The sequence below is a fragment of the Macrotis lagotis genome, chromosome X (genome assembly GCF_037893015.1).
Source record: "Macrotis lagotis isolate mMagLag1 chromosome X, bilby.v1.9.chrom.fasta, whole genome shotgun sequence".
Classification (NCBI taxonomy): domain Eukaryota; kingdom Metazoa; phylum Chordata; class Mammalia; order Peramelemorphia; family Peramelidae; genus Macrotis; species Macrotis lagotis.
This window is the reverse complement of record NC_133666.1, coordinates 156878662-156902721: the sequence shown is the minus strand read 5'-3', so window position 1 is coordinate 156902721 and position 24060 is coordinate 156878662. Positions and strand designations below refer to the sequence as shown.

Below are 24060 nucleotides of genomic sequence, written 5' to 3'. Positions count from 1 at the left end.
TTCTTACTGAATTATCCATAGAATTTTTCCTTCATCCTCAGGAATTGATAGTGTTCCATAAACTCCAGTTATTTTCATGGTTGTCTTTTTTATGTATATATATATATATATGTATATGTATATGTATATGTATATGTATATGTATATGTATATATATGCATGTATATGTATATATTATAAATCACAAAGTCCAAAGTGACCAGATATCTAAGAAAATATTTCTTGTTGCTTTTATTCATGTAATAAAAATAAATTCTCCATCTTTTCCTTTTTTGATATTTCAGTAGTACTTGAGATTTCCATTTCACTTCAACTATTTTCTTTTATATTGCTTTATAGCAAAGCCATCAGGATTGACTTGATTTAACTCATACAGAATTTTTTAGTTATTAGAAAAATATCTTACATTTAGAGTACCTATAGTCAAATTAAAATTTATTGATGATTTTAAAAAGGGTGATTCTTGACCTCTTTACCATCACTTTGTCATGATCACTGCAGAAGTGGAAGTGGAGCATGTAGGATTGAGCATAATTTTATATTTTTCTTTGTGTCATAGGTTGCCATGGCTAACACATTCATCATCAAATAATCAGCCTAGTGGTGGTGAGCCTTTCCATACTTAGCTGGATTGGTCTTTGAAAAATAGACTCAGTCTGTTCCCAGGGCTTTATTTGAAGATTTTCCAGCATACTAGAATCTGCCAAAGTTTATACTTTGCTGGCACAGCCTTTCAGTACCCAAAGTAAATTCTATGCCACAGTGAGGCATTAAGTAAAATTTTGTGGAGAATATTTAAACTATCCAGAGCCAAAATTCATGCTGATCATTTTATAGTATTGTTAGTTAGTTAGCCAGATATGAAATTGAACCAAAGTAGCTTTTATGGATAGGATATCTACTTTTTAAAATTATAAAGCCTTAAATTCTAACCCTACATGGGTACTTACATTAAGAATTTCATTGCATTGGAAATGTATTGAATTCAGTTTGCAGAGAAATAGCTCACCCTAGTTATGAATGTGAAACCTATAAATTATGCCTAGCTCAATAGCCATCATGGACTTTTCACTCTAATCTCTAGACTATTCCTAGAAGAGAGATAAAGACAGAGAAAACTTATAGAACCTGATAATCTAAGAAAAAAAGTTCTTGCCTATTTTTACCTCCTTATGCTTACTTCTGGGTCAACTAGATTACAAATTCAAGTATCCATCAAGGGTTGCAACTCTCAATCTACCTTTTTCCCAACAGCCCTTAAATATCACCAGCCCTTCTGGTATTTGTGACAATAATTTAATTATCTATGTTTATCGTCTAGCTTCTAAAAATCTCAGAATGATCCTCCATTGGACCAAATTATTGTCTATGGTTGGATTTTTTTCTTCCATTGTTTACTTAATTCCCCAACCTATGACTTGATTTTAACTCTTTGTTAAGGTGGGGCTCTGCTTCCAGGGTGGAGGATGCACTGTCCCAAGCTTTTGAGAGTTTTTGTAGTTGTTTTCAGGGATACGCCCCCTCCCCCACTAGAGACCTGTAAGTTCTGCATTCTTTCAAAATCTTAGGAGAGGCTCTGACTGCTCTCCTGGCCTGAACTCTGGTCTGTGGGTAACCACAAGTCTCTGCCCTGGAGTTTTGAGGAGGGTCCCCAATCTGCTGTAGGCAGTAAGTTCTGCTGTTTCCTGCTGCTTCTCCTGAGCCTGCGACCCCAAACTATGACCTATATCTGTGTATGGATGAAGACACAGAATCATATTTCAGGGAGAGCAAAGAGAACTCTGCATTCTCCCCCAACCCCCTTACAGTCTATGATGGAGTACTCTGGAAGCAACTTTCAGGTGGTCCCCCAGGGCTGCTCCGGTCCCCTGGGGGCCAGGTCTACTCTGAGGCTAGACTGGGCTCTGCTTTCACTCTGGGGCAGCAGTTTTCCTGCTGTCCTTTGAGTCTAGAAACTGCTACTACTGCTACTAATCCAGTCATGCCACAAACTGTTCCTATACAAGTCCTTTCTAATCCCAGTGCAACAGACCCTTTCCAAGTTGTCTGGGACTGGAAAGTTGTTTCATTCAGTCAGGGGATTTTGCCACTTTAGAATTTGGTTAGAATCATTATTTAAATGTTTTTGGAGTGGTTTAGGGAGAGCTGGGGGTAGTTTTTGCCTTCACTCTGTCATCTTGGCTTTACCTCCTGAAGAATTTTTGATCTCTATAGACAACCCCAATTAAGTATACCCTTTTTTTAGGAATTATATTCTAAAAGATATTCACCCATAAAGGCCTCATTAAACAACTAAGGTAAAATGACAAAATGAGTTAAAAGCAAGCAGACTTTTAACAAAAGGTTGTTGGAAAATAAAAGGAATAAAGTCAAGCATCCTCCATTCATTTTGCTTATGTCAGCTACTGACCCTATCCTTCCTCTCATTTGTATTGTTACATTGTTATACTCGGTAGTGTCCTTTTATGATTAGTATTTCTTTTAATTTCCTAGTATGAAACAACTTTTTAAAGTATTCAATAAATACTTTATTTGTGTCTCTTCCTTATTTCCCAATCCCACTTCACCTTTACAGAGCAACATCTATCGTCAACATGCAGTATGAATTTACACAACCCTTCCATCTGTGGATATATGATGTTTTCTCCCCAGTCCCAGGAACAGAAGATCTTGGGGAAATGGTGTCACATGAATGCAGAAGTAAGTGTTTCAAAGTCATTTTTGAAGGTCCTACGTAGTACAAATAGCCGAAATGAACTTCTTTAGCTAAAAGGAGCTTATGTCTTCTAAATATTCTTGACCAGAGTATGGATAGTTATAAAATTTTACTCTTTAAATGCTAACCTAATTGTTTTTATGGTGTGTTTGGATAACAGGCCATGGTACACATTTTAAGTGCATTTGTTTGATACTTTTAAACATAGTCACTTAATTTTTAAATTAAATGGTCTTTACTTTTTTTATCAGACTTTATTTTGACTTTTTAACATTAAATATATCAGTATACTAATCACTGAAAAATTATCTTTAGTTACCCCTCCTGACTTTTTAGTTTCCTCTGTCACAACTATATAATAGAGAAATGGCAAGTAATATTCAATGGCTTTGTCACTATTACAAAAGCATGTCATATGAAAGTGCAAAAAGAGAGAGTCTGACTCTGACATGAGTCCTGATTCTAGAACAGAAGCTGAATGTATGAGCAAACAAATACTGATTATTTTTCCAGATGTCACATTTTAGAAAGGATACTTAAAGTATATGTTGTCTATGGTAGAAGAGGGTTATGTGTGGGAGGTTATCTAATATATAAAGGGATTGAGAACTAAGTCAAATAATGATCAAATAATGATCAGTTGAAGGAATTTGGGACAATTGGGCTAAAGAGAAGATTTAGGAAAGTTGAGGAGGAAAAGGAGGAGCATAGATGGAAATGATAGCTGTTTTAAGTATTTGAAGGCTTATCATATAGGATGTTAGAGTTTTTTCTGCATCCCAGAAGCAGAACCGAAAGGAAAAAAAACAAAAAAAAGAGTCAAGGTATCAGAAGCAGGTTTCAGTTCAAGGTGAAGAAAGTCAAAGTAGAAGGGCAACCAAAGGTAGTAGTAGTAGGTTTCCTGTCACTGAAGGTCTTATTTGTGATTTTATATAGTAATTGAAGACCTCAAAAGTAGTAGAAGATCTCAGCTATCCTTTCCAACTCTGATGTTCTATTATTCTATAGATTTTTGAGACCATGAAACAAATATAGTATTCCTTGTGAGAGGTATAGTAAATAAAGTGCAAGACCTACAATTAGGAAGACCTGAGTTCAAATTCATCATCAGACACTTACCTAGCTATGGGATCCAAGGGCAAGTTGCTTATCCTTTTTCTTCCTCATTTTCTTTTTCTATAAAATGGGAATAATAATTATGACAGTAGTTCTAAAGCTACAATGAGATACTTGTAAATTGCCTTGTAAAACGTGAAGCCCTAAATAAAGATAAATGCCATAAATATTATCTCTAACTTCTTCCCTTGAAAGGTAGACAAGAGAAAACAAAGTAAAACAGTAGGAATTACTATATAAACCAGTACCTAGTGAAGGACATCCAAACAGTGTGAGGTGTTGAATAGAGTTAGTTATCTTTGGGATCAATAAAACCTGAGTTCATACCCAACTATGATAGTTAGAAGCCGTGTGACCATGAATAAATCACATAAATTTTTACCATCCTAGGATACTCACTCTCAGTGATTTGCAGATCTGCTTTATAACTGTAAGAGTTATAATTCTAAAAATTCTCCATACTGATAAAATCTCAGGATCCTACCTATATAATCAAGAAAATAAATAAATAAATAGACAAACATTAAATAAATAAATGCCCAAGATATTTAAGTTTGACTGTAAAGTCTTTTAATTGTTGGGCCAAATTTACCTGTTCTCTATGATACTGTGTCCAATTCTTTTTCTTTCTATGGAATGTTTGAGTTTTTTCAATTATCTACGGTAGAGTAAAGGGTTCAAGATTAAATTATCAGTATTAGCCCAAGATCTGTGACTATCTTAGTGGAATGTTAAGGGAAGAGTCTTTTGAAAAGAGCACTTGATTTTAATACTGAGAAGAGAGGACATTGAAAAGAAAGATATAGGAATATTTTGTTCACCCACAAAAGAAACTTGACTGACAGGAAAAAATTGCGAGAGAGAAATTAATTAAGACCTTCAGCCCCCCCTCCAAAAGATATTGGAGTAGGGGAGGGAGGTGGAAAGAAGACAGACTGATAAGAAGAAAAAGAAGCTACATAGCTTTCATGAAAATCCAATCAGGAATGTAGCCAGAAATAAGAGGCCACCTTGACTTGCTGGAATATATAGTTATCTATTGCACATTTTGACTTTCTCCCTTGTGGTTTTGATATATCATGGGTTGGTAAAAGAAATTAAATGTGAATTTTGTAGAAGACAGATAAAACGTTAAGGCCAGAAGATATCACAAAAAGTTTAGAAACTCAGAAATGCAAAACGTATTTGTATTGTATAACATCAATATATTTTATCTTTAATGTTATAAGAACAAGATTTCTCTAATAAAAAGAGAGGGATAAAATTTTTTACTTGGATTTTCCAGATCTTTGGGGAGGTATGTCTCTAATTGCCATGAAATGAAAGGAGTAACTGTACATGCAGAGAAATCTTTCTGCAATCTATCTAATTCTACTCCATTTTCTAAAATCTCTAATTCAAATTAAATTATATCACAGAATTGGAGTCTCAAAAGTCATTAACAATTGGTCTAGCAAATTTTGCTTGAAAACTTCTGGGTGGATTGTGAGGAAGGGAGGGGACTTTTAGCTTGCAGGGCATCCTATTCTGGTTTGGGGCATTCCTAATTGTTTGGAGATCTTTTTGCATGAATTTGCCTGTCTGCAACTTTCACTCCTTGCTTTCAGTTATGTTCTATTGACTAATTCCTTTGCCACACAAGAATCCTTTAAATAATTAAAGACAATGCACAAGTCCCTTCCTCCCACCAATATTCTTTTCTTCTGGCTCAACATGCTCATTTTTTTCAATTGATCCTCATATAAAATGTCTACCAAGCTGTTGTTCATTGTTTAATTTGTTAATGTATTTCTTAGGAGCCCAAATTCACCATTATCATTGACAGATAATCATAATTAGTTTTCAAAATGTTAATAATTAATTTATTTTTTATGTTAAAATGCTTTCCCATATTGCTTATGGTTGGAATATGCTCATGTCACTATAGTATAACATTTTTCAAAGAACTTTAAATAATATTATAGTTTAAATTATAACCTAAATATAGTTCACAGAAGTTCTGGGTCAGACCTGACTCGGGTCAAGTGGTTCAATATAGGAATTGGGATGAAATGAGACACTTAAAGACTAAATTTTGTTGTTCAGTCATTCAGTCATATCTAACTCTTTATGACCCAGTGTAACATATCAGCTAGACCTTTCTATCTTCCACTACAGGCCAAAGTCTGTCCAAGTTCATATTCATTGTTTCCATGATACTATCTATTCAATTCACCTCTGCTATTCTCTATTGTTTTCATCTTCAAGCTTTCCCAACATCAGAGTCTTTTCCAATGTGTCTGATCTGGTCATTATGTGGCCAAACTATTTAAGCTTCAACTTCAGTATTTAATTTTTCAGTGAAGGATCTGAATTAATTACTTCAAGTAATGACTGATTTGATCACTTTGCTATCCAAGAGACTCTAAAGTCTTTTTTAGCACCACAATTTGAAAATATCAATTCTGTGACATTCAGCTTTCCTTATAGTCCTACTCACACAGCAATTCATCGCTACTGGAAAAATCATAATTAGACTTTATAGACTTTTGTCAGCAAGGTAATATCTCTGCTTTTTAGGGCACTATCCAGATTTGCTGTAGTTTTCCTTCCAAGGAGCAAAGGTCTTTTAATTCCATGGTTGAAGTCATCATGTGCCATGATCTTTGGACCAAGAATATAAACTTTGACATTGCTTCCATTTCTTTTCCCTCTTATCTATCAGGAGGTGGTGGAACCAGTTGCCATGATCTAAGTTTTTTGGTTTTCTTTTTTAATATTAAGATTCAAGACATTTTTTTATACTCTCTTCTTTCATTAAGAGACTACATCTTCTTAATTCTTTATTTTCTGTCTTCACAGTATGCTTATCTGAGATTCTTGATATTTTTTTCTGGCAACCATGTTTCTAGCTTTTGATTTGTCTAATATGGGATTGCACATAATGTATTCTGCATATAAGTTTAATAAATAAGATGACAATATACAACCTTGCTTCACTCCTTTCCCAATCTTAAATCAATCAGTTATTCCTTGTTTAGTTCCAATTCTTGTTTCTTGACTCACAGATTTCTCAGGAAACAAATGAGATAATCTGGTACTCCAGTCTCTTTGAGGACTTGTCACATTTTGTTCTGATTGACATAGTCAAAGTCTTCAGTGTAGTCAATAAAGGAGAAGTAGATTTTGTTTTTCTGAAACTCTCCCTCACTTTCTCCATACTCCAGTGAATGTTGACAATTTAATTTCTAATTTCTCTTCCTTTTCAAAAATCAGTTTGTGCTTCTGATAATTCTCAGTTCATATAGTGCTGGACCTTAGCCCTCAGAATCTTTAGTATGGCATGTGAAGTGAGTACAGTTACTCAGTTATTTGAACATTTGACATTGCTCATCTTCAGGACTGGACTGGAATGTCAACTGATCTTTCCCAATTCAGCAATCACTGTTGAGTTTTCCAAATTTGCTAACAAATGCAGCTATTTAACATCATCATCCTTTAGGAGTTTATATAACTCAGCTTCAATTCCACGACATCCACTAACTAGTTATTGTTAGCAATATTTCCTAAGACCCATTTGACTTCATTTTCCAAGATGTTCAGCTTAAGATCAGTAACCATATTATTATGGTTATCAGTGTTGTTAAGATCTATCTTGCACAGTCCTTCTGTATAATCTTTTCACCTATTCTAGATTAATCTCTATTTCTGTCATCTCCCTATCACTTTTGTTTTTTATCATGAGCATTACTTAATGAAATATTCCCTTGATAGCTCTAATTTTCTTGGAGAGATCTTAACTTTATTATTCTGTTGTTTACTTCTATTCCCTTGTATTGCTCATTTAAGAAAACTTTCCTTGTTATTCTCTGGAATTCTACCTTTATCTGAGTATGTCTTTCCTTTTCTCCTTCTTTCTTCAGCCCTTTGTAAAGCCTCATCAGATAGCCATTTTGCTTTCTTACTTTTCCTTTTCTTTGGGATGTTTTTTGTTACTCCTGTACATAATTGCAAACCTCTGTTCATAGAATTCAGGTTCTCTATCTTGCAGAGCCAATGCTTTACATCTATTCATCCTTCCACTTCATATTCATGAGTGATGTTATTTTGGTCATAACTATAAAATCTGATGACTTTCACTAGTTTCTTCAACTTAGGTCTAAAATTTGCAAGTAAAAGCTCATGGTTTGACCCAGATAATGTTTTAACTGACCATATAGAGGTTCTCCACTTTTGGTTGCAAAATCAATTTGATTTTGATTGACCATTTGGTGATATTCATATGTTGATTAGCCTTTTGGGTTGCTGAAAATTATTGATCACTATGACCAGTGAAGTGAGTTGTCTTGATATAACTATATTAATCTTTCTCCTACTTCATTTTGTACTCCAAGGCCAAAATACCTGTTATTCCAATTTTTTAATTTTCCTCCTTCAGCAGTCCAATCCCCTATGATGACATTTCTTTGATATTTATCTAGATGTTCTAGATCTTCATAGAATTAACAACTTTGTCCTCTTGAACAGACTTGCATCACTATGATACTGAATAGTTTTCCTTGGACTCATACAGATATTCTGTCATTTTTGAAATTTACCCCAGTACTGCATTTCTTGCCCTTCTATTGACTATAACTCTTTCTTCTAAGTGATTCTTGCCTACAGTAGTATATAATATATATATATATATATATATATATATATATATATATAATATATATATATAAAATGACCATCTGCATCGAATTCACCTATTCCCACGCGTTTAAATTCACTTATACTCAAAATGTTGTTGTTTAATCTTTTAGTTCTTGTTTGACCACACCCAGCTTACTTTGGTTCATAGTTCTTACATTTCAGGTTCCTATGCAATATTGATCTTTATAGAGTTGGACTTTCCTTTCAGCACCAACCTCAGCTGAGATTCCTTTCAACTTTGGCCCAGTCTCCTCATTCTTTCTGAATCCGCTTATAGTTGCCCTCCACTCTTCCCCAGTAATGAGGGATTCAAATCTGATGACCTGTCTTTTATCACTGTAATACTCTTCCATTGGTTTTTCTTGGCAAAGATACTGAATGATTTGCTATTACCTTCTCCAGTGGATCACCTTTTGTCTGAACTCTTTTCTATGACCTATCTGTCATGGGTAATCCTGCAGGTCATAACTCATAGTTTTTTTGATCTATACAAACCCTTGCACCACGACAATATGGTGTTTCAGGAGGAGATAGACCATGTAACATTTAACAAAAGAGAAGATTGCTTAACAATATCATAGAAACAATATTCAACAGAAATAAAGTATTTCATTGTGCTCCAAATTTGCATTATACCAAGTCAGTAGGATATGTTTGGCCTGAAGAGCTCTAATGCTGGGCTTTTATTCATAGGATGCCAGAAAATTATGACAATGGGTTGAAGTCTTAATTTTTGGACCAATAAAGTTTTGAGAATGATTTCATTTTTTTGGTAAAAACTAGCTTTGTAGAAGAGATATTACTCCTATCATGTTAGTGATAATGTTATATTCTTTCTTTGTTTTATTCTTTAGGAGTTCTAAAAGCTCTTAAAAGTCATTTATTGACCTGGAGCTGAAGATTTATTATCTTTTATATAAATAATAATCATTTTGGTCTATTTTTTTTAGGTCTTGAAGACTTCTGAGGTTTTGATGGAGACTTTACAACACTCTAGACCATTGCTCTGCAATGAAACTTTAGTTACTAGATCTCTGGGACCATGCTATTTGCAACAATATGGGACTTGAGAACAGTCATCATACTAAGAAGGAACCCTATCTTATGGGAATAAAGATCACACTGAATGGAAAAATCAAAAAAAGAAAAGAGTACCTGTCGCTTACAGCACATCATTTTTAGTTCAGCAGAAAACAACAAAATAAGCCCTTCTAGTTATTCCAAACATTGTAGTAATTCACCAGGAACAGGAAGTCTTGATCCTTCTAGAATCATCAAAAAAAAATCTCAGATAAAGAGGCCACATACTGTCACTCTATTGAAACGATCCAATAGGGGAAGCATGTCTGATGATCCATCTGACCTCCCTATAATCCCACCCCGAAGACCTGGATTTATACTGTGCTATATTTGTGGAAGAGAATTTGGTTCTAAGTCCATTTCTATTCATGAACCCCAGTGCCTACAGAAGTGGCATATTGAAAACAACAAGTTACCCAGAAATCTCAGAAGACCAGAGCCTCTAAAACCAAAACCTTTCAGTGGTACTAATTCTTATGATTTGCAGTCTATCACTGAGACCGAAAATAATCAGGCTCAGCTGTTGCCTTGTGAACACTGTGGTAGAACTTTCTTGCCGGACAGTCTTGTTGTTCACCTGAAAAACTGTAAACCCAAAGCGAATTTCTCTGGGATTCTCCCTGGCAAGAAGAAAACTCTTTATGGATTTCTATCCCCACCACAGACTCTCCTCTGTTACATCTGTGGCAGGGAGTTTTACATCCCGGACCTTTCTGCTCATGAGACTGAGTGCCTGGAGAAATGGAAAGAAGAAAATGAGAGACTCCCCAGGAAGTTTCACCAGATACCCCCTCAGAAGCCAAAGCATTATACATACACCCTAGCTAAGCCTGAAGAGAAGCAAATTTCTGATGAAAATCATGAGGGTCTAGTGGTTTGCTCTAAGTGTAACAAGACCTATAGATCAGATCGTCTTTACATACACCAAAGAATTTGCCAACTCCAAGTCTTTGAGTCTAACAACCTGGGAAGTAAAAATTGTGGGAAGGAGCCAGTTAAAATTCAGCAACAAAAGAATAAGGCAGGATGCGCCAAACTTGAAAAGGTAATTTCTTTCACAAAAGACATGCTAACAGCCTCTGGTGATACTTTCTAAAATCCTAAAAGAAACTTTTCTCCTGGATAATTTCTTTAAGGGTCTAACTTCTCTCTTAAATAACTCTTAGTGAATCTGGGGGGAGGCATAACCTTTTTGTTTTCGGGGGGGAGGGTTGCAAGGCAATGTGGTTAAGTGGCTTGCCCAAGGCCACACAGCTAGGTAATTATGTGTCTGAGACCGGATTTTAACTCAGGTACTCCTAACTCCAGAGCCAGTCCTCTATTCACTGCACCACCTAACCACCCATGATAATCTTTTTTATATCAAAGAAATCATGACTTTTCCTTTGTTTTCTTTATTTTCTGAATTTTTGCTATCCAAGGGGGAAAAAAAGAAAGACATAATGAGGAACTAAGATACCCTATTACTTAGTTCCTCATTATGCTTTATCTCTGGGAGAGGCAGTTACTTGCAAATGAGTCATTAATGCTGTGTCTGAGTTACAAAGTTATGACTCCCATTTCAATAGCCAGAATTTATTGTGGTTTGTTTCGGTCATCTGCATTAGGAATTTGCTTTTGGCAATACTGACTTATTTGACTAAAATAGAATCTGTGTCAAAAATCCCAGATGACTAGAGTACTTTTGGTAACTCACAGGCCTGCAACCATTTTTCTTAAAGGAGTCAATGGATAGTTAATAACAAGAATATGCCCCAACACAGCTCTTATCCCATGTTCAGGAGTAATGGAAGGGGAAGGGAAAAACATCACTGTGTATTAAATGCTTTACAAATATGATCTTGTTTCAACCCTATAATAACCCTTTTGAGATAGGTATTGTGTTGGGGTTTTTTTTAATAAATTGATATTTTATTTTATTTTTCTAATTACATGCTTTGGTAGTTTTTCAACACTTATCCATTTGCAAATTTATAAATTATAGAGTTTTCTACCACCCTCCCTTTCCTCCCCCCATCCCATTGGCAATGAATAGTCTGGTAAAAGTTGTACATGTACATTTCTGTTTAACTTATGTATATATTAGTCATTTTTTATAAGAGGAATTAAGACTAAGGGAAAAGAAAGAAAAATCATGAGACTGGAAGGAAAATTTAAGAGAAATTTTTTTTAAAAGTGAACATAGTATACCTTCATATTCTGTCGTTTGGGGGTTTTGGCGATTTTTTTCCCCTTGAGGTAGGTATTGTTACTTCCATTTTAGAGAAGAAACCTGAGACAGACAGAGCTTAAGTGACTTGCCTCAAGTCAAAATATTTTGAAGCTGGATTTGTTTTCTGTTCTTTCTGATTCTAGGGCCTGCACTCTACCCACTGTACCACCTAGTGACCAGACTAATGAATAAATATTCTTAAAGCTAATCAATAAACATTCTATGTACTAAGAGCTAAGCCCCTCCCCCCCCCCCCAAGCCCCATACTCCATGAATAGCTATGGGCCTAATGTTCCCTGGACCATACCCGGTGGTTGTTTTTCTTCCTATCTTTTGGGAGTGAAGAACAACTATACTTTTTAACCTAAAGCTTTACAATTGATTAGAGGTATGGAAGTAGATTGTGGAAAATAACATTGTGAATACTGGAAGGGCCCTGCTCTCCTGTGATGTGATGGTGAGCCTAGATCAATACATGCCTATATTCTAGGACGTGCTTTTGGAAATTCAATAGGTTAAACAAATTGATCTAATTTGATTGATTGGGGAATCCTGCAATGTAGAAGTTATTTTTTAGGACAAAATAGGAATGTTGTGATTTTCTCCTAAAAATGATTTCTGTTCTCCTTTTACTAGTTTTCTGTGGAACAAATGTATTCTTTTTCTTCCAATTTTTTTCATGGTTAACAGTTAAAATTATATATATATATATATATATATATATATATATATATATATATATTTGAATTTTTAAAATTTCTCAAAGGATTGCATTGAAGCACCAAATAAATTTATACTATTGTGTAATTTTGCAGTGAACACTTATGAAGGAACTCAAGGGACAATTAGATAGTTCAATGAATAGAGCGTTGGGCCTGGCATCAAGAAGACCTGAATTCAAATCCTTCAAATACTAAGTATATGACACTGGACAAGTCACTTCACCTTCATATGATTCAGTCTCTTCATGTATAAAATAAGGATAATAATGTCTCTTTTTTCTAATGTTGCTGTAAGAATCAAATGGGATAATAGCACAGTGTCTGGTATGTATTAAGAGCCATATAAAAATTAACTATTGCAATTATTATTTTTATTATTAATTTCTTATTTAATGAAAACCCTAAAGACAGACACACAAAGGCACTCTTGAAATCTAAAAGTTCATTTCTTTTTCCCCCGGCCTTTAAAAATTTCTGTATTCATCCAAGATATTATGTAATCTGAATTCATTGAAATAAAGACAAGAGAGGAGGGAGATAGAGAGAGCAAATAAACAGAAAGGCAGAGGTGGGGGGAGAGAGAAAGGAGAGAAGGAGAGGGGGAGAGAGAGAGAGAGAGAGAGAGAGAGAGAGAGAGAGAGAGAGAGAGAGAAGGAAAGAGAGAGAGGGAGGGGAGGAGGAGAGAAATAGAGCAGAGAGAGAGTTGGAGGAAAAAATTAGAGAAATATTTGTCTAACCTTTAACATTACTGTGCTTGTCTGATATCTTTTGAAGTGTTTATTTCTTTTAGAAGTTCGTCAAATGTATTTGAACAATAACATCCACTTTGACAAAAGGAAGAAATTTCCTCATAAGAAATATAAAAGTAAAAATGAAAATAAAATAGTGCACTACTCAGTCTAGTATTTCACTCTGAAATCTTGTTATCTATAGAATATGAGAAATAAATCCAGAAATGTTCCCACTCCAAATATTCTGGCAGTAAGAGGAGAGACAGAGAGCTAGACAGACAGACAGACAGACAACGAGGGAGAGAGAGAGAGAGAGAGAGAGAGAGAGAGAGAGAGAGAGAGAGAGAGAGATACAGACAGACAGAGAAAAAGGAAATTTATGAGTAGGGATTATTTCATTCTTTGTACTTGGATTCCCAAGCTCTTAATATAGTGTTTGCACTAATGGAATGCTTTTTCATTGGCTGAGCATGTGTGTGTTTGTGCCACGTATTCTAACTTAAAACATTGTTTCTTAACTGGATCTATTTATTTCAAATGTTCTTATTAGAGACATGTATATGGAACACTTTGGTCAGGATTCTTGTACTCAAAACTCTGCTCTCAAAAATGGAGCCAACAGGCAAAGCACAGAATGTCCTATGTAATCATCACAGCTAAAACAGTATCTTAGGTGGATGTCTTATAATACTCTGTTGGTTTAGACTGAAGGCAAAAACCCAATATAGGGGGTTGGTGACATTGGTGATGCATACTTCTACAAGGCTCAGAAGAGATCCAAGAACCAAGAGAGGATTCTTCAGAAGATACTATAACTTGTCAGGGTACATGGATCACAACTCAGCCTGAATATCAATAGGAAACCCTCACCCTCTGCTCTCAAGAGTGTGTTATTCCTTGGACCACTCATACTTTCAGAGAGAATACAGCAAAGTCATCCAAGATGAATCCCTTTAACTGCATGATTTAGAAAGCCTTTCAGTTAGGAAGGAAAGAATTCTTAGTTTTTAGAAAGGAAGAATTATTTCTAATGCAATTGGACATTTAGTCTTTACCTTAACTACTCTGTTTCCCATTCCAATAAATTCTTTAGCAAGAAGTCTTTTTCCTTTCATTTTCTCTGTGTAGTCTATTGAATCTTCTCCCTTTTTATCACTCTGTAACCTACTAACTTTTAAAATCTCTCCTCCAGACTTCTTTCTTCTGAACAGTGAGACCATCAGGTTATTCTTTTTAATACTCTAGTTGCTCAATATCATTCTAGGATCATATCAGTATCATTCTATCTCATCTGGAATACTCCCCCCCAGTTCATAGTCTGGGTGACCACAGTGGTGACTACTCTTGGGATATAAACTAATACTTTAAACATTGTAACTCAAGAGATCCCAGAGTTGTGTATCCCATCAATAAATAATCAGTAGAGTCAACTTTTAGCAAGTGTTTACACACACACACACACACACACACACACACACACACACACACACACACACATTAAAAGAGCTTCAGGTACATTCTCAAAAAATGGGAAATGTGAGTTCATATTTAAAATAAAACAGAAATGAGGCATATGTGTAAAGACTCTCATGTCAAAGATGCCACAACACCTGGAAGTTCTTTTTTTCTTTATAGAATCCATATAGAGCTACTTTTGCATGTGACATCAATGCTAGACAGGTTGCTTAGCTACTAATTTGGACTGGCTCCCAAAATTTGTAACTTTCTTGAGTCTCTAGCCAGGAGGCTATGTCATAAGAAGTTATCTTCCTCTCTTTCTCTGTCTGACTGTCCTCAATATGCCTTTTTGTTCCCAGGTGGATGCATCTTTTCTTAATGATTCAGTTTCTCTGATGACATAGTAACACAGTCACTTTCCCTCATACCTTGTTGCTCTCTTGAATAGGTAAAGTAGGAATCTGACTTCATAAAGCATTTCTAATCCTAGAATGTTCTCGGTAGAACTGACTCAACTCCTAATTTAACTTCCTGTTTTTAAATATAGGCCTAAGGAGGTGAGTTGATTCTCACAGTCAATCAAATTGCTTTCTTTCTTGTCCCTAGTTTGCACCTGAGAAAGGAATCAAGGTACTGAAAATTTTGTTTACATAATTCAAAATCTATGTTGTTATATTTTTTGTGAGATTGTAGAAAAATCCTTAAGACTTCTTACTTTTGTGTAGTTGACTAATTGATTCATTCATTTGAGGTGCCTAGGTCTTTTGTGATTACATTAATTGAAGAAGGATTAGAATATTCTTCCAATTGTTCTAATGTTTATGTGCTGATGTCTATTATATTATTAAGTAATACAATAGATATCTGTACACATAAATATTTTGTTTTCAAATTACATACAATAGCAGTTTGTACTTATCATTTTTTGGTAAGGTTTTGAATTTTACACTTCCCCCCCTTCCCTCCCCCTCCCCATCAGAGGAGGCAATCTGATTATCTTTACATTGTTTCCATGGAGTACACAAACATTAAAACAATAGAAGTTAACTCCAAAGGAATTGATTTTACTTGTAAAGGAAATACATTGGAAAAATGATAGTCCAATTATAGTCTAAAACATTGAGAGAATAAATGATTGTTTTTCTCTATTGAATCTATGTAAATTTTAGTAAATTTAGTAAATTTAAATTTAAAAATTAGTAAAAACAAGAGTCCTGGATAGAGAACCTCTCCAGGAGTTCTTTTCAAATGAACCAGTGAAGGAGTATGGGATGGAAAGGGCTTGGGAAGACTCATATATGAATCTCATAGGATTAAGCCCAGACTGTATTGTGAAGAATGGCAGACTGGGTGTGGATGGGAGAGGCTTCAACAGAGAAGGAAAGGATTTAGGGATGATTGCTCAGAGTTTAGGTAAATGCTCCAGCCTCTGCTCAACCCAATGGTGCCTATATACAAATTCATATTTCCTGAACAAGCCACCTGTGAAGTATTTCTTCAACTTAAACAAATATTTTGGGATCCCCAGAGGATCAACCGCTAACTTAGGATAACTCTGTGGGGCTTCAATTTTCAATTTTATCTATCTTGAGAAAAAACTGTTTAAGAACAACTATCATCTAGTTGCTTAAACTTATTTTGATACTGTCTGTTCTGGATCCAGGAAAATGGACTAAAGAACCACTAGTCATCTTTCATAACTCTACTAATATGACCAACCACTAGACAATTAACATTTGGCAAAGGTATTTGATTTGATATGATAAGAACAATTGGTACCAAACAATTTCTTCTAAAGCCTGGGAAAACATTTTCACACATATACATAAAATGTCCTTGGGAAAAGTGGAAAAAAGTGGGAAAAATATGTACCAAAAAGACAATTCAAACTTCCTGGTACTCAAAGTCCTTTCTCTCTTTATACTATGCTTATGGAACTTGTTTCTGGTCCTCATGTTTATTCTTGACAGGCTGTCCAACTGCTAGGTTGAACTGGTTATCAGGAGTTTTTTTTTTTCTTGAGTTCATATATGGCATTGTCTTCATATAATTGTCTCTATAACTGTCTCCATATCACAGTGGATAACCCTTCCTGAAGTTGCCACCCTCTCCAGATGACTCTTAACATCTGTCCTCAGTGTGTGTTGCTGCTCCCAGTTGGATCCATTGCCTCCTACTGCTTCAGTCTCTCCAATGGAATAGTCAATGTTGGATGGGGAAGTGATAAGCATCTCTTATGGACTCATTCCCTCTCCATGTCCCCCCCACCTTACTGTATTCTGGGACAGATACAAGGATCTGACTCATAAAGTGTTGTTGAAGCTGGAATCTTCTATCTCTGGAGTGGCTGAACTCCTGAATAACTTGTTGCTTTTATCCATAGGTCCAAGTGTTTAGCAGACTGTCTCAGTCTATCATATTGCTCTCTTGACCTAGGAGAGGGTACTTTGCACTTGATAAAATCTTGGGTATACACCAAAACTTAGTCCTCTGCTACTGTGTTATTGTTGTAAGAAAGAAAATTCCTTTAATATCCAGAACTATTTGATTTATATTGTAAGATTAATGGTTCAGCTGAAATATCTAGACCTTCTGTGTTTCTATTATGGGGGGGGTAAAGAGAGAGTGGAATCCCACTCACATCAGATTTCTCAATTTGGGATCAAAATGGAACCTAATAATACAAGATTAGATTTGCCAGGCATCCTCATTCCATAATAAATTATACTGAGGAAATATTTTCCAAAACTCTGATCCAATCATTCCTTTAAAGTGAATCATATCTGAATGGGTGACAATGATTGCTCCCCTGAAAGAATATGAATCCTTAGTAATGCATCAGGTCTTTTCTCTTCCATTGATTTATTCAGTTCTCTCAGTTTCCATTGTAATCAGAAGCTTCCAATATCTTTACCAAAGTCAAAGGGACTCCTTGAAAACTTTAGGAATTCATATTGTAACCTGACTTCAGACATGAATTAATTATCTCTTATAGAAATGCTATTAATTTTTATTTATTGTGGGTGAGGGCAGAGAGAATCCCCTAAGTCAATATCTTCTTAATATCTAAGAACTAATCTTTGAAGTTAGTTTTACAACTCCCAAAAAAAGATCGAAGAAGGTCATCATATGGGAGCCAGATTATCTTCTTAATTATAAATGTTCTACCTACTAAAACTGTGCCTTTAATATATATTTTATAATAAAAATGTTTAAAAATCAAAGTGAAAAAACTATTCAAGTACTTTAATTTATTTCTCTTTCACCCTCAAATTGTCTTTCAAATTCTTTTGCAGATGATCGAGATGAAAATTCTTTTTTTTTTTTTGGTGCTGGCAATTTAATATTTGGCAAAGTCTTTATTATTCTTTCTAAAAGAGGCTATTTTTTTGTTCTGTTGATTTTATACTTTTTAGGCTATTTGAAGCAAAGACAAAGTTAAAAACATTTAACTGGAAAGACTGCTTAATTAACTTTTAATAATTGTATGTTATTTGAGTAATCTTGCCTATATGATGTGACATAGTGTGAAATATTCTTTCTAAAATCTTTTAATAAAAGCATATATATGTTTTTACATTTTTTATATTAAACACTCTGAATACAATTTTGTGACTGATTTTGGAAAATGTAATGCTTTTAATTCTAAAACCTTGTCAGACATATTTTTAGCATCTGGTGCTGCCATCTGGTGTTTTTTTCCTAGTGTAGCTTTCTTTTCTAGAGTTTTTTTTTTTTAACCCTTTTTCATTAGTACCTTGCAAGTGTAATCTCCATTAAAGGCTCCCTTTTTATAAATTTCCAAATTTACACATAAAAATGTCTAGAGTAGAGGAAGCTTGCAGATAGAATTTACCTAGATTTAATCAAAGTATTTGACAGGTATCATACTATTTTTGTGTAAAAAGATGGAAAGATATGAGCTAAAGGTGAGCATAGAAAACCTCTTTACCCAATGAATACTACAGTCAAACTGGACTAATCACTATTCTTTTCCTGTTCTCTTCTTGATGAACTTGTGGAGGAATTTCCATATCTGGAATGGATTTTTTCACATCTCTATCAAAAGAATGAGTGTTTTCCTTTTAAGGTTCAGTTCAGATGCCAATTTTCCCCAGAAAGTATTTTCCTGATTTCCTTAATTAGAAGTGATTCCCTTCCTCCTCAAATATCTTAGGTACTTAAATCCATATTTGGATATAGATTTTAGTTATTTGTGCACCTGTCTCATCACCAGAGACCAAGAACCAAGAAAGAGAGAGGGAGAGAGAGAGAGAGAGAGAGAGAGAGAGAGAGAGAGAGAGAGAGAGAGAGAGAGAGAGAAGAAGGAGGGAGGAAGAGGGAGGAAGGAGGAGGAGGAGGAGGAAAGGGGGGGAAAGAGAGATTAAAATCTGTGTAATGCCAAGTTTCCATTTTCCAACTTTTTATCTCAAACCCATAACACAATGCCTTATGCATAAAAAGATGTCTAATAAATAATTGCTGACTAAATCAATGATCTGAGAATCATGTTAGTGGAAGCTTTCAGAAGTTATAAAAATGACTAAGGGTCCTTGAGTCCATTTTTCTGGGTCCAGAAAAGACAGGACCAGAATCACTTTAAGCAACTAGATGATACTGTTCTTAAACAGTTTTTCTCAAGATATAACATTTAGAACCTGCTAAACATATTCAGTTATGTGTTCTTACACATTAAATCTAAGAAGTTATTAATATAAATTAACCATTCATTTAGCAAAGAGTTATTAAACAAGACTGTGAAAAAATAATTAAGTTCATGTAACAGATGTCTAATGTAATGGGAGTCTGGTGCATGTGCAGAACACCTGGAATGAGATCTCTTTATGTCAAGAACCTGGAAAATCTGTTTCTAGGAGAATACTAATGACAAACAAAGGAGGTGGCTTGGAGAAACAGATTGTGGAGGATGTGAAGACATTTCTGTAATTACTATAATATGTGGTTAGACACATATTGAAGAAGAAACGTTTTGATTGGCTTTTGAGGCTTCCAAAAAGGTCTATTAGCATCAGCTACCTTCTCTTCATCTTGATGCTCTCAGAGAGTTTATGACCAGTGAAGAGAATGTAGCTCACAACTTTTTAAGTTCAAAAGGTCCAGAGGGTCCTGGACCACCAGTCAGGATTTTCAGCCAGTGAATCATTGATGTCTCAAGAGGCAATGAGTGATCTTTTGTACTCTAGCCCAATGGTAGCTATGATGAAGACTCACTGGACCTTGATGCCAACTCTGAACATGAACTTAATAAGACTAATACTTCATAGGACCTGAGCTAATTGAGTCTATTCTCTCTATACACCAAAGTGGTGTAGGGAAGAATATGAACTTGAGTTATTGCTAAGGAAAATCCTTATACTTTATCCTCTCTATGTCTTTGAAGTAAATATTCCTTTGTAAAAACTATTCACCCTTGTTACAGGGTGAATAGAACTGAGGAACTAGTTAAATCCCCTAACAAGTGAGGGAACTTAGCTGGTGAGGGCTTAACAGAAAGGAAAAGAAACAGCATCCTTGGGGTATCCTGAAACTATGAAAAGGAGATTTTAGTCTGCTTTGCTCTGAACTAAAGGGCATGCAGTTAGATTTATAATGCACTTTAAGACTTGTATACCACTATCTTCAAAATACATACTTTGAGTTTTCAGTTGAGAAGACTGAAGTTGTTAAAAGTGAGGTGATTTTTGATAACATATAATAAATATTAGTAGAACCATTATTCAGTCATATCCTTAGACAGCAAGGCCTTTATTATATCTACTTTTCCACTACTCTTAAATTCAATTCATGGTCTCCCAACTCTCACTCTTCTAAATGGCAACTGCTTATATAGATATATAGAGAGAGCTGGCACTCTTGGAAAAATCCAATTAAATGCTTTATACATGCCTATGGCTGTTCATAGCCTGCCACCTTTAAAGGATGAAATAATTTTTGTCTGAAAAATAAGATTTTCTGTCTACCCTAATATTTTTATTCTGTCTTATTTCTGTCTACTCTAATACCTGTTCTGCCTCATGTACTGTTCTTTGAACTTTTATGACTGTATATGATCCTATAGAAGGCAACAACTTGAGCCAGAGCAGTCTGGATCATTGACATTCGTGTACTCATACCAAACAACAAGAAATGTCTCCAGACTCAGTCTCTGCAAGGAAAGGTTATTAGACCCAAAAGGAAGGTTGAGAAAAAGTTTAATCAAAACCATTCCCTGACCCCTCCCTCCACTTTCCCACCACCAACCAATATCCTGCTAGGGAATGAACCAACTGAGTAAGTCTGATTTTCATAAATTTACAAGGGGGAAAAAGATGTGAAACTTTAGAACATCTCAGAAAATGTGTTCCTTTCAGCAACATGGATTTTTAATTTAGAAATTGTACTTGGACATGCATTTTTTAAAGCTTTTCTCTCAGGATAAACTGTTAAAATAATTTAAGTCTTTGTCACATACACTTAAATGCCAGTAGATCTTATTTTCAGGTACAGAGCAATATTTCAAGTGAATGAAATTTCCAAATTAATGAAAGAAAGTCCTTCCTATTGTTAAGTCTCTCTTTAAAGGAGCAAAATAAAACACCAAACAGTAACAGACAGTCCAATAAGCAGTCTGGATTGGAAAATTCCTTTACATGGAATCCAGTGATTTCCAAAAATAATTTAATTTCAAACAATGATCCTTCCAGATGTGACATTTGGGTAGAATAGTAGGAGAATGCTATGGGTGAATATTAAATTCTAGCAGTGTCTAAAATCCTTAGCAGTCTTGCTATTGTTGAGGTTTTCAAACTTAAGAATCTGATTCCTCTTATTCTTTACATAAAAAATTTATTCGTTGTGTGAACATATAAAAGTACATGAAAAGAAGGGAGAGGAGAACAGAACTAGAACTAGAGTATTTTCAAACTATATTTTATTTCAACTGCATCACACAAAATTAACATATAATGGTAGAAGTTGAGATAGATAATTTAATAAAATCTCAAGTTATAATTTTAAGTCTGGGGTAATATGAAACCTGAATTTCAGATTATTGAACCCTGCAATGATGAGGGGTTCCTGTTGATGATTGGGAACATGAGTTGAATGGATGGAACAAATTAATTACAGAACTCTGATCATAGGTAGTTTTAATTAGGGTCAAGTAATCATATTTTTGCTCCAGGATGCTGACATCTAAAAGACCATGCTCTCTCCACAGAGCATCCTTCTTGACCTTCTGTCTTCATCTCTTTTAATCCTTTTATCACATCATGTGATACATTACTAGGATACAATCACTACAGCACCCTTTTGGGGACCTTCTTTTCTTACCATCATGTCCTGTCTGTCAGAGTGACCTTCCTCCTCTTTCCTGGTAGTGATTCAAGGATTGTAGATATAATAAGTTGGTCTTTCTTGTGGGGACACACTGCCTTCTTTCTCAGTGTGACTCCCCTGGACATGGGTGGGCTGTCTTCTATAGCATTAAAATCCCCCAATTGAACTGTTTCATGTATAATAATTCCTAGTTATGTCTCAATCTGGATGATTCCTGGAGATAGAAAGTTTGATCAATAAAGTTTAATGCTGGAATTTAGAAAACCCAACAATAACATTAAGAGATTAAGAGCAGAGCAAATGTCTGAAAATTTTGAAAAATCATAAATGTTCAGCATTGGTGTAACATTGGAAAAGTTTTAGAATTAGAATCAAAAACGAAGGTTCACATCCAAACTCTACCATTTTCTACATGTGTCCTTGGAGAAGTCATCTGACTTCATTAGACCTCAGGTAAAAAAAGGATATTGGACTAGATTATCATTTAGATCTTTGTAGTTTTTAAATCTGTAATGAAATGACCTAAAATGAAAGACATCATCTCTAGAATATTGAATTTAGTCAGAGGTCTAGGTTCAAGTGTCTCCTAGGATGTGTACTATCTCTGTGATTTTGGTCAAATTATTTAATCACTCTGTGCCTCAGTTTCCTCATACATAAGATTAAAAAAAGTTAAAATAGATGGTCTCTGAGATGCTTTTTTAGGTCTACATCTATGATTTTATTTTTACTTTACTACTTTTTATATATCCTATACTTTGGTGCGGGGGTAGTTCAATCATCTGAAATCAGACTTTCATATCACCCCCAGGCTTAAAACTATATAACTTGAGAGATAAAAGAGGCTTTATTAACTTATCTATCTCAGCTTTTACCCAGTAAAAGAGTCCTTTTACAATCCCCTTAAGAAATAGTTATTCCACTTCTAGCAATGAAGAACCCATATAACTTCACAAAAGAGCTCATTACAATTCTTTCTCGATAAATCCAAGGAGAGGAAGCTTTTCTACATAGTGAGCACAGATCTGTTTCGTTGGAATCTTTTCCAAGCTACCTATAGAACTGAGCAGTGATTAAGGCATTGGATTCTGGATTCAGAAGACAAATTTGAGTCCTGAATTGTTAACTCCAAAGTTCAAATCCTTACATATTTGCTAGCATTATATCCTTGGATAAGTCACTTACCCTTTATCTGCCTAAGTGCTAATGAACTGTAATGAAATAATAATACATGCTTTACCTTCTTTTCTCTCAGGGAAAACACTTTGTAAACCTTAAAATGTAAACAAGGATAGTGATAGTGTTGTTCCATTTTAGTTTTAGTATGTAAAACTGCACAGTCTAATTTCTCTAATACTGGATGATAGTACGTTCTTTCTAAACTTAAAAAATGAGCCTTATGAATTAATCAATAGACATTTATTATATACTATATAATAATCAATGGAGAATGTCATACAGTCTACAATTATGAAAGTGAATTTTGTCTTTGTAAGAGAGAAACCTAACTAATCATTTTAAAATCCCTCATTTAAGAAGACCAAAAGTTCAATGAATGTTTATTGACAATCTAAAAACAGTAACATTCTCTTCCACCCATCACCTTTCTATTACTACTACTAAGGCAGAAAGAGATTACACAGACTTGAAAACATTCTGTATTTTTCTTTGTTTCATTGATTGCCATGGTCAAGGAATTGATTACCACACCTTTGAATTAATTAGGTTATTTCTCAGATAGCATGTAATATAAAGTCTCTTTATTGGACTATATTGTAGAAGCCTTCCATTATAATAGAACTATGAGATTGTACTTCCTTCTGGCATAACTTTCAAGAATCCAGAGCCATCTTTATACCATTATGATTCAATTGCATTGTTAAGTGGTCAGTCAATAAATATTTATTATGTTCCTGCTCTCTGTTGGGCATTATGATAAACTACATAAAGAAACATAAAAGATAGTCCCTGACCTCAAAGAGCTCACAATCCAGTAGGGGAGACAATATA

General features: G+C 34.7%; 1 protein-coding gene across 4 annotated transcripts in view; it reads left to right on the top strand.

The window, feature by feature from the left end:
• The window catches only part of LOC141498341 (zinc finger protein 474-like), a 99043-nt gene that overhangs the window by 34184 nt on the left and 40799 nt on the right, over positions 1-24060 (top strand). For all 4 annotated transcript variants that reach the window (XM_074201429.1, XM_074201427.1, XM_074201428.1 and 1 more), the window contains 2 exons: positions 2576-2700; positions 9460-10634. In XM_074201429.1, the coding sequence (XP_074057530.1) occupies positions 9636-10634 (999 nt within the window). In that variant the 5' untranslated portion in view covers positions 2576-2700; positions 9460-9635. The remainder of the gene's footprint in view (positions 1-2575; positions 2701-9459; positions 10635-24060) is intronic.